Consider the following 12,423-nt stretch of genomic DNA (forward strand, 5'->3'; position numbering starts at 1 on the left):
CTTTTAAAATTAAATTAATACAACTCACTATTCCCAAATTATGAATTTCAGCAGTTTCTTTTTAAATTTAATTTAATTGGTAGATTCATGAACAGAACATAATTACATTTATTAAACTTATTGGTTGTATAAGTGTTTCTTTATTAATTTTTACTGGACACATGCACACAAAATTGAGTATAATATTCCAGGTAATTTTAAAGAAATAACTTCAATGTAGCTCTAGGTATTTTATGCTTTAGAATAACTAAGTTATTTTCATTCATTCTTGGATATTCTGAAAATATTTTGGAAATAGATATATTTACCTTTTAAAAGTTACATCACAATGATAAACTTTGAGCACCTTTAATTTCTCATTTTAATTCCATGTGACAAGTTTCTTTAGATTCTTTTCATATCCATAATCTGGACACTTTCATGAGATTGTTTGGAAAATAATAGAGATGAGTAATCATTTCTGTGTAATGGCATCAGAAAAAGCCAATATTCAGGGAAGCTTTACAAACTAAATTAGTATACCTAGTTGTTACAGTTATAATTTTATGAAAAAATAATGTCTAACTATAATACAAGTTATTCATTTTTATATTTTTAGAAAAATGTTTTTATTAGTCTTTTTAAGTGATATGATACTTTCAGCTAGAACACTTTTAAATATATTAATAAATATTAATATGAGTATTTAGGAGGATTCAGAAAGCAGTATGAGAGATAGATCCAACCATTGCAAAGTCAATACAGAAGTTTTAAAGTTAAAGGAGATGCTTGAAAGTTAGAATAAGAGGAGGAGGACTCAAGAAGATGAAAATTGGTTTGGGTCTTAAAACAAGGACAATGTGGATGGGAGGAGAGAAGTCTCATAAATAAGATATATTTCTCAGGGGAATAAAATTAACACAGATATAAGGATTTGACTGAGTGACGCCTTTATGAGAGCAGAGACAATTTATTATATTAAAGAGATGTGGAAAATAAGACGTAACATTTATAGAACTTCCCAACGTAATTAGCAGAGGAGGAAGAAATATATATTTCTTGAGCATATGGTTATTGTATATGATTTTACATACTTTTCTTTATTATAAATACTCTACTTAATCGGTTATGGTCACACAACTAATAAGTGGTGGGAGAAGATTGGGACCTAGATTTAAATTGCTAGAAAATATTTGAACATAATATCCTATCACTATTTCTTCAAAAGATCCTTAGATCACTAGTTCTCAGAATATGGTCAAGCTGACCTAGGATTGGTTCCTTGAGAATTTTTTCAAGGTTTCTGTGAGGTCATAACTATTTTAATTAGAATACTAAAAAACTATTTACCTTTTTTCACTTCCATTCCTGCATGAGAGTATAGGAGCTGTGGGCTAGATAAATGCCATCCAAAACAAGATAAGTTGAATAAATGAATGTGCTAGGAATGTGTATAATGATAGACTCACAGGGAGAAGATCAACACAACTAATTAGAAAAGATATTTGCTTAATGCTTATAATACAATTGATGTCTCATATGTGTAATTAAAAGTAGGTAAATGAAATACATTTTAACTGTTTAGAATTTCTCAATCCTATATCTAAGACACCTATGTTATCCCATATATACATTCAGTTTATTTTTAGGTTGGTAGCTTATATTTGTCTTCTGGGAGGGAAATAACATCATGGCTGCCTTATATAAAACATTTTCAAACAACTAGACAGTTTCTGCTTATATGATTTGTAAGTATTTTAAATAGGCTGTTCTTTATTTTATATCTATTCAGGACATGAATGAAGTTTCCAGCTTTATTCAAGGCTCAAAGAAAGGATGCGCTCATAACAATTTGAATTATCCACCTTTTACTCCAGGTAAATTTTATCTGGTTATGTAACTACCATTAATTGACAATTATTTTCTTCTTAATTGGTAATTTGTAGCATATATTTCTAAATTATAATCTTTGGTATAATTCTGCAATCTTAAAATCAAGGATTTGTTTCTTCTTTCACCCAAAATATTTCCTACCTAGGATTATATTTAAGTAATCTACTACAAATCATTAAAATGGGTCTGTAGGTATATGATGCACACTATCTATGTGTTTATTTCTATATACCTACTAAAGACTGTTTTTCAATACGTTTATTTATTATTGAAGTCAGGAAGCAGAATAATTATTAATGTATTAATAAATGTAAAACTAATAGTTATTCCAAGCTCAACAGAAGTGGAAGGTAAAGACCAAATTAGAATTTAGTTTAATTACATTATTGCTTCTTTCATTATTTTTGACTAAGTATGATTTACATAGAAAATCATAAAAGCAATATAAAGTTTAAAATGGAAAAATGTCTCTTAAGAAATGCTTCTTATATATTTTCTCTAAGATATTCTTGACAAACTCCTATATTCTAAAACAATTTGCATGGATGCTGTGCAGTACTGGGGGAAACAGTATGATGTTCATTGCCTCTATGGATACAGCATGGCTATAGCCACAGAGAAGTAAGTGTAATTTCATTCAGAAAATCTCTTCATATGTAATATTCAGAAATGTTTTTTGATAATTTATCAATAGTTAGGAAATATCAAGAATAAGAAAGAAAACAAAGATAAATATTTTCTTGCTAAAAATTTACCGCATTGAAATGATCAGTTTTTTACTAAAATTCATAAACTTGCAACTCAAGTTATTGAGAATTACAGGGTACATGTTTTTAACTGAGATTCTTTTTTAATTCATAGATTTAAGTCATCTTCTAAAACAGCAGTCCCCAATCTTTTTGACACCAGGGACTGGTTTTGCGGAAGATAGTTTTTCCAGGAGACGGGTGGGAAGTCTTAGGTGCGGGTGAGGGGGAATCCTCCCCCTCAGATCATTAGGTGTTGGATTCTCCTGGGTGCAGCGCAACCTGGATACCTCGCATGTGCAGTTTGCAGTGGGGTTCACACTCCTGTAAGGGTCTGATGCCGCTGCCGATTTGACTGGCAGGTGTGGTGGGGGTGTGGTTTCCGTGGTGATGTGACCCATGGGGAGAGGCTGTGGTTGCAGGTGGGCTTTTCTTGCCTCCTGCTGTGCGGTGCGGATCCTGGCGGCATGCACTATGCTGGTCTGTGACCCTGGGGTTGGGGACCTCAGCTCTAAAAGTTTGATTCAGCTTGCCATCTCTGAATATAATTGTGTTCTAAACGTGAACTTGACAGTTGGCCTGGAAATTTTTTTCTCCTAGAACAGATTATTTTTTAATTTCGGCATATTATGGGGGTACAAATGTTAAGGTTATGTATATTGCCCATGCCCCCCCTCCCCGCTCGAGTCGGAGCTTCAAGCGTGACCATCCCCCAAACGGTGCACATCTCATTCATTGTGTTTGTATATACCCATCCCCTCCTCCACCCTCCTACCTGCCGGACACCCGATAAATGTTATTCTTATATGTCTACTTAGGTGTTGTAGATTTTTTTTTTAATACAACTATTTTTCAAAAACTAGTGTCTCAGGTAAAATGTTCACTAAGTAGTATCCCCCCAAGTAACTTTTTAATGCAATGTATTACAAAACATACTAAAAAACAAAAGAAGGAGACAATATGTTGATTATCTGCTATTTTCCAAGCATTGTTTAAGGTCCTATCATACAATACTCAGTAAGACACAGATCCTGGCCTCAATATATTTGTAATTTTCTCATAATTAAACATTTATGAGTGAGTATTAATTCACACCCATGTTTTTCTGGTCCCAAATCATACCATGATATCAAAAACACTTAAACTCTGTCTTCACAGTGTGTACTTCTTAAACTCAGTAGAGTATTATATATTGAAGTATATAAATAAATTCTATGTAAGAAAGAAAACCTATTGTTCAATATGATAAAGATTATAATATGCAAAAGTGCCTAGGAATAGTATTATATATTTACTAGGAGAGTATGCATAATTTTATATACTGATTTAATTTTTTTGTGTATTTTTCCTATTTCTCATTTATGGAAAAATTACCAGTAATAGTTGCATAGCAATAGAGATTAATAGTGCTAGTAGTTGTGGATGGTAGCTGACTTCTAGAAACTAAAACAAGAAAATCCTTCTTAAATATATAAGTTTAAATATATAAGTTTAATTATATATTTAAGTTAAATATATAAGTTTAATTCCAACAATGCTTGCTAATATTTGAGAATGCAGAAATTAAAAATAATTAGAATCATTGTAGAGGGCTCAAGTTCAGGTTACTAAATATATTTATGAAAGGATTTCAAAGAGTTTAAACCATATATTTCCAAAATGAATGTTGAGTGAATACCAAAAGCACATGTTTATTTAATTTGGTAAAAGATGACTGAAGTCATTCAAAATCTCTGTCATTCCTACAAGATTTCTTTTCACTGTATTTTATCAGAATGTATTTAAATAAGTAAATGTTGAAGGCTAAATACAAAATTGATATAAAATTTTGACAATATAGTTGTAGATTTTAGGGCTTGGCTCTGGGAATTGCAAAATATTCATTTGTAATTAAGATTTTAGAATTTATAAATTCCAATTTTATTTTTTAAATAAATCTTGCTTATTCATTTGGTTTTATCTTTAGAGCTATACAAAATGTTTTTCCTAATAAGAGAAGCTTTATTCTTACCCGGTCAACGTTTGCTGGATCTGGACACTATGCTGCACATTGGTTAGGAGACAATACTGCTTCATGGGAACAAATGGAATGGTCTATTGCTGGAATGTTAGAGTTCAGCTTGTTTGGAATACCTTTGGTAAGGCAGTTTCATACAGTGTTATTTATCAAAGCAGTAATTACACTTACATTTTAAATATTGTCACAATGATTTTTGGTAAAATGATTAAAAGACATGTAATAAAAAATTCCATTTTTATTCATAAGGGATTTATGAGAAAATTAACAAGGATGATGTCTATAATATTCAAATCATTGAAATGGAAAAATATAATTAACAAAATTTAATCAAAACAAAAAAATTCAGGAAAATAAGTATAAATATAAGTAAAGCATACAAGAAGTTTATAAAATAAATATAAATAAATGGTAATGAAAATAATAATAAAGATAAATTTCAGAAATCTAAATCTATTTAAAATACTGAATTATCAGTTTAGATTAAAAATAAGAAATTTGTTTTGTTTACAAGATGAAAAATAAAGACAGAAAAAGTGTCCAAAATTTCAAAATTGGAGATGATGTATGCTAGGAAGTTCTAAACATAAGAAATCTGGCATGTTTCTACTTCTATCAAACAAAAAAGTAGTACACATGTTGATATTCCAAACTAAAGATGTAAACTATATTAGAACATTATAGTGATTCATTTATTGTTTTCATATGCACAATAAAATGAGCACCTTAAAAGCCAACCAACCAAACACACACACAAAATCTTACATATGAAAATTAAAAGACATGTTATCAAATTATTCATGAGTTAAAAAATAAACTGAGTTGAATTGAAAAGAATAACCTTAGAGTTGAATGTTAACAATTTTACTTCTCAAGCCTTGTGGAATTTTAGTAAATTTAGTATTTAAAGGAAAACTTAGAGACTTACATACTTAAAAGCAAGGCTAAATATTAGTGGGTCAAGTACATGAATTTAAAATGTGGAAAAAGTAAAACAAAATAAATCTAAAGAAAGATATAGGTAATAAAAATAAGAGAAGAAATTAATAAAATGAAACCAAAGCCTCTAGAGAAAAAATTTAAAAATTCATAATACAAAGGTTGCTCTTTGAAAATTTTAATAAAGGGACCAATTTATGTCACATTTTGTCAAAAAAGAAGAAAAAGTGATATTAGGATGTATTTTAATATAAAGTATCATTTATTATAGCAACCAATTAACATACAATGAGGAGTAAATATTACAAATAATGTAGGACTTTTTGAGAAATATTTAAATGATAACTAAATAAATTACAGACATTCCATATTGAATAATAAGAAGGCTCAATGTATTAGGAATATTCATTTTCCATAAACGGAATTCAGTAGAATTCCAATTTAAACCATAAAAGGGATTTTGAAGAACATAAAAAGATTACTCTAAAAATTTCATGTTAAAGATGATACATTTTAAACGACTGCGAAAAAACACTGAGGATTTGTTTTGCTAGTTTAAGCTGTAATAATCAACTCAGTGATACTGGACTATGGCTATGCAAATAGATTAATATGGGAAAATAAGATGCAAGTCTGTGCATATATAGAAATTTCTTCAATGACAGTGCTATCACTGTAGATCAGTGAGGAAAGTATCAACTATTCATGTAGACAATTGAGTATCCATTTAAAAACAAAATAAAATGGGGCTATTTCTCACACCATACACAAAAATCTATCCCAGATATATTAAAGACCCACATGTAAAAAGTAAACTTTATCTATTTTAGAAGAAAATTTAAAAAGGTAAATTTATGACATGAAGTTAGAGGGATAATTGCTTAAACAGAACACAAAGAACACAAATCATTGAGGAAATGTATATAAATTGACTACAACAAAATGAAAAGTGTACATCAAAGATAACTTGAAAAAGTTAAAAATAAAATCAACTTACACACAGGGAAGTATTTTCAGTTCATATAGCCAATAAATAATTGTTATTCAATTTAAAGTGTCTATTGTAAATCTATAGAAAATAACATTAGAAAAATTAGTAAGGGATATAAACACAATTCTATAGAAAGAGAAACCCATATGGACTCAATAAATATGTGAAAGTGTTCTCAACCTCCCCAGGAATCAGAGAAATGCAAATAAAAACCTTGATGAGATGCATTTCATATAGATAGGTGATCAAAATCAAAAGTCTGAAAATATGAAGAGTTAGTAAGAAAATGGATAATGGGAACTTTCATGTACTGTTATAGTGCTTGGAAATGGTTACAACCAATTATAATTAAATAATGCACATTACCAATAAACCATAAAAATAGTCCTGTGTATATATACCATAGAATAAATGTAAGTTTGTTTGTTTTTTTTTAGCATATTCACAAGGAAAACTATACAGGTTGAGTATCCTTTATCTGAAATCCTTGGGACCAGAAGTGTTTCAGATTTTGCAGTATTTCCATATACTTAATGAGATGCCTTGAAGATTGGACCCAAGACTAAATGCAAAAGTCATTATGTTTCATATATTCCTTACATCCATAGCCTAAACATAATTTTATACAATATTTTTAATAATTTTGTGTATGAAACAAAATTTTGACTGTATTTTGCTAGTAACTCATCACATGAGGTTCAAATGTGGAACTTTCCACTTCTGGTGCCAGGTCAGCATTAAAAAAGTTTTGGATTTTGGAGCATTTCAGATTTTACATTTTCAGGGGATGTTTAACATGGATATTAATTTCACAGAAGCATTTTTTACAGTCATGAAAATCCCATGTAAGAGAAAACTAGAGCAACATTAATATAATTGAATCTCACACAAAAAGGAAATTGTACTGTTATATGAAGTTATAGTTAATCAACATGTAAAATCAACATGTAAAAAACCTATATATAATATATATATAATATATAAAATCAACATGTAAAAAACCTATATATAATATATATACTTACATAGAAAAAATATGGTAATTCTTGTAAGTAATAAATACTAAATTAAGGATAGTATTTTCTGGAATAAAAGTAATGCAATCTTATGTGGGCTCATGGTGGGCAAAGCTCAATTTATTTGGAATAATGTATTTCATAAGCTCAACATTAATATAGTCATGTTTTTTTACTATTTTATTCCTATAGTAATATGTTATACTATAAATAAGAAAATCAAATCAAGCGCTATGAGTTTTGGATTAAGTAGCAACACATTAATATAATAATATAATCTTTATCATGAATTAAAGATTAGATCAAGAGAGAAAATAAATTAAAAATAAAAACATGACACTAGGAAAATGTTTGAAGAGACAACAAAGAAAGAGTAGTAAACTAATGCAATTAGAGACATGGATGAAGAAAAATGGAAAATAAAGAAACTGAGATAAAGAAGAGTATATAAAGACAATAAAACAAACAGATAGTAAATAATGCAAAATAATCTACTGAGACTCTAGGCAAATTTGAGAATCTTAACATCATAAATACTATATATATTTGTTATTTAGGTTGGAGCAGATATCTGTGGATTTGTGGGTGACACCACAGAAGAGCTTTGCAGAAGATGGATGCAACTTGGAGCCTTTTATCCATTCTCCAGAAACCATAATGGGGAAGTATATGTGGTAAGTGCCCCTTGTTCTCCATGCTTTAAAATAAAACACAAATGTATTTTTAACAATGCACTTATATTAAATTTATAAAAGATATGATCTGAAAGTTTGTAGAATGATTTTTAAAGAATAGTTAGAAGTCCTCTTCTTAAGGTCTATCTATATTTTGCATATAAGAAAGGTTAAATAAGGAAATTATGGAGAAAAAGTATTCACAACCTCAATATTTTATTTAATCCTAAAGCATATACTGTACATAGTGTGTTAAATCACCAGCATTTTAAATTAGAGCCAAATCTTTTTGAATATGGATTCTTGGATTCTACCAGTGTAAGTTGCAAGTAACTTTTCTCTCATAAAATATATACTATCAAGGATTTCCAGCCTTTGTTTTGTTAAAGAAAGGCAACAAAGACATTTGCAAAACAATTTGAGTCTGGAGTCTTTCTATAATAAATAAATGTTGAATAAATATATTGGTGAAAAACAAAGCTGACACTTTTAAAGCATGTATTTCAGCTAGTAGGAGCAGACATACAAGAGACTACAGAGCTATTCTACCAGAACTGGGAATTCAACATGCTGTGGTTGTAATAGGCATATTTTTTAGAGAGAATGGTGAAATTCTGATAAGCAATTAAATACATGTTGATTAAGAAATCATTCTATGTTCACACACTGGTTGCATATGGGGCTGATATTCTGCTTGAGAAGAGGGACAAATACTCTGGAAGGAGGCATGATAGAACAGAATTACAGTTCAAATGGGAGTTTAATTACTTCCTAATACACCTAAATGATATTTTCAAGAAACCTGTATCCATAGGGAATTCTACTAATTACATTGCATTCTATATTCGTCTTCTCTGAAAAGCAGATGACAAAACATTATTAGATATGTTAGAGATTTATTGGTGAAGGATGAAAGGGAGGGAGCATGAGAAGTGGGGAGAGTCTTCAGACCACAACTCAGGTCTGAACCTGGAGAAGATGATGGGGAAGGAAGGCAGTTTGGCAGGGAGAAGTACAAACTACAGTCCAGTTCTAACAAAATTTTAGTCAGATCAGGGAGGAATCCTCAAGGCAAAGTTGGCCATTGACTTTCCCTGTATCTCCCAGGTAAGAGCCTGCATAGCATTCTCACCTCGCTCATTCAGTGCCTGAGAGAGCCAAAGGGAACATGGCTTCAGTTCAACCATAATGGTGGATGCAGGCAGGTGGTGGCTGAAATCTTCAGTTAATTTTGTTACTCATAAGCAGGAGATCTAAACAGGCTTGCTCACATCAGTGCACCTAGGATGAGGCAGTCAGTTGATCTGGAATAAAGTCAGTATGGAGGCTGTACTTCATATGACAAGCCTGCAGGTGGGCCTGGCAGTTCTGTTTCATGTGTTCCTGGGCCAGTAGACTACCTGGGCTTATTCTTATAATGGAAATGGCAAGGCAAAGACAGTAATTCCTCAGGCTAGTATATTTCAAGCCTTCACTTGAATATGTCACATGTACTAACATCCCATTGGCCGGAATTAGGTTACATGGCTGAGCTCCAACTCAAGAGGCAGGAAGGCACACTTTATCTTCACTGGTAGGGACTCACAAGTCACATGGCAAACGTTGTGGGTTCAAGGAAGCACGAAAATAATTCATAGTTCAATAATTCATTCTATCACAATTAACATGTGAAAAGCTTAACCGTGTTAAAAAATATGTCATCTTTACTAAGTGCATGTATTTAAATCAACACCTTATGTTGATTTAAATATCTTGAAATGTTTACTTCAAAATTAAGTTTAATTAAAACATATAACCAAATGAAAACACAAAAAGTAGATGCATTAAGACACCTTGATGATTAAATAGGGATATATTTAATTTTTTGTAGATAAACTAAAATGTATATTTCTTTAAAAATAGATTAAAATGCTTCTATTTTAACTTACATTAATGTTTTAGCTTTCTTATTTTAATTTCTCTTCCTTTTCCACAGCATCAGGATCCTGCATTTTTTGGACAGAATTCACTTTTGGTTAATTCATCAAGGCACTATTTAACTATTCGCTATACCTTATTGCCTTTCCTCTATACTCTGTTTTATAAAGCTCATATGTTTGGAGAAACAGTAGCAAGGCCAGTTCTTCATGAGTAAGTACCATGTACAAGAATTATAATATCTTTTAAAATATATTCAGGCATATATTGAAAAGATTAGCAGAAATAAATCAAGCTATAAAGTAGAATTCTGCTGCTTGTTTTTACATTGATATAAATGATTAGATGAGCTGTATTGTGATAGTGGTAACTATAATTAATTTAGTGGATTGGACAAAAATAAGGTACAAATGGGAAAATTAATGGAACCCACAGGAAAAAATATATAAAATATGTTAGGAAAATTATATCAGGAAGAAAGATTAAGCATAGAATTATAGAAAAAAACATCAATATTGAGAAAATAATCTAAACACAGATCAAGAGTGTACTATAGTAATTACAAAAAAAGTGATTTGTGCTTATCTTTGCATATCATCAACTCAGCAGAACAGTCTTTTCCTTGAGAAATGACTTAAAGGTCCTTCCAAATGTTTCAAATCTAGGTTAAAACAGGAGTTTATAATGAAGTTTAAAGGGAAGAAAGCAGAATATGAAAGATTTTTGGTACTTTGAACTTTTCTTACAAAAGAAAAATAAACAGAATAATTGTTTACTACAGATAAAAACTAACCTTATCTTCTAGATAGATTTTTTTAAGTACAAGTTGATTTCCTTCCTTCCTTCCTTCCTTCCTTCCTTCCTTCCTTCCTTCCTTCCTTCCTTCCTTCCTTCCTTCCTTCCTTCCTTCCTTCCTTCCTTCCTTCCTTCCTTCCTTCCTCTGTTACTCCTTTTTTCCTTATTTCTTTCCTTTATTCTTTCTTCCCTTTTTTCCTCTCTCCCTCCTTCCTTCTTTTCTTCCTTCCTCCCCTCTTTCCTTCCTCCTTTTCTTCTTGAGTCTCAGGAGAACCATAAAGGATATAAGAACTAACAATTCAAATGACATATGGAGTAAATAAAATTAAAGCTAATAATATTTCCCAGGGGAAAAAAAAAACTAAAAAGATAAGTGGACAAGAAATTTGAATGGACTTTTTTTTTTCATTATATCTTAACCATTGTCTTTGTTCTTAGGTTTTATGAGGATACAAACAGCTGGGTTGAGGACACTGAGTTTTTGTGGGGCCCTGCGTTACTTATTACTCCTGTTTTAAAACAGGTAGGTTTTAGAAGTTTAATAAATTTATTGCTTAAAGAGAATTATGTATAACAAAATCCACACTGAAGTATAAATAAAGGGTAACTTGAAAACCAGATGATCATATGTAAATGTTGGAAAAATTGTGGAGTGTGGCATGTGGTTATTATCTACTTTTTAAAAGTAGGTGTCTATGGAAGTATACAGAAATGTTCACACTCACATTGACTGTGTTGCTTATAAAAATAAACATGCATGGACACATTATTTTCATTGCCAACTCAATTAATTTCACCTTTGTCTCTTTGCTTTTTGTATGTTTTACATTGTGATATTGTCTAAAGCCAGTAAAAGAGCCTTATGATCTATAGGAAATATATGGAGCTTCATGACATAGAGGAAGTTCTTTTTCCCTTGAGTGTAAAAACATGACTTAATATTTCACAAGATTCTCTCTGTTAAAAATTGAAATAAAAAATGTATTATCTTGCTTTATTTTAGGGAGCAGATACAGTGAGTGCATATATTCCTGATGCTACTTGGTATGATTATGAAACTGTAAGTAACTTTAATAGACTTACACACTTACAAGTATATTTTTACACATTTGTATATGTAAAGTTAACTGCAACACATAGCGTATCTAGTTTTAGGATTTCTGTCACTATTATAAAAATAATAATTTCAAATTCAGTAATGTGTAAACATTTCCTTAAGTATACCCTTTGTTACACAGGAACTAGACTTTAATATGAAATTATATTCTTTAATATAAAGATATATTATTCATTTTTTAATTGTGGAAGTAAAATATCAGCAGTAATTTAAGAAGAAATGGCAACTTATTTTAATGCTTTTTCCAATTTTCCATATTAATTTTATTGACAGAAGAATTAATTGAGTACTGAGCTAATCTTATATGTTGTTGTTATACGGTACATCCCAACATTTGGA

The 12,423-nt window shown here is 30.3% G+C and overlaps 1 protein-coding gene across 1 annotated transcript in view; it reads left to right on the plus strand.

Moving 5' to 3' along the window:
- Nucleotides 1-12,423, plus strand: part of SI (sucrase-isomaltase) — a 78,830-nt gene that overhangs the window by 19,976 nt on the left and 46,431 nt on the right. The window contains exons 13-19 of the mRNA XM_012783233.2: nucleotides 1,772-1,856; nucleotides 2,376-2,493; nucleotides 4,585-4,756; nucleotides 8,139-8,255; nucleotides 10,231-10,385; nucleotides 11,406-11,490; nucleotides 11,971-12,027. Coding sequence (XP_012638687.1) covers nucleotides 1,772-1,856; nucleotides 2,376-2,493; nucleotides 4,585-4,756; nucleotides 8,139-8,255; nucleotides 10,231-10,385; nucleotides 11,406-11,490; nucleotides 11,971-12,027 — 789 coding nt within the window. The remainder of the gene's footprint in view (nucleotides 1-1,771; nucleotides 1,857-2,375; nucleotides 2,494-4,584; nucleotides 4,757-8,138; nucleotides 8,256-10,230; nucleotides 10,386-11,405; nucleotides 11,491-11,970; nucleotides 12,028-12,423) is intronic.

The sequence above is a fragment of the Microcebus murinus genome, chromosome 1 (assembly GCF_040939455.1).
Source record: "Microcebus murinus isolate Inina chromosome 1, M.murinus_Inina_mat1.0, whole genome shotgun sequence".
Lineage (NCBI taxonomy): Eukaryota > Metazoa > Chordata > Mammalia > Primates > Cheirogaleidae > Microcebus > Microcebus murinus.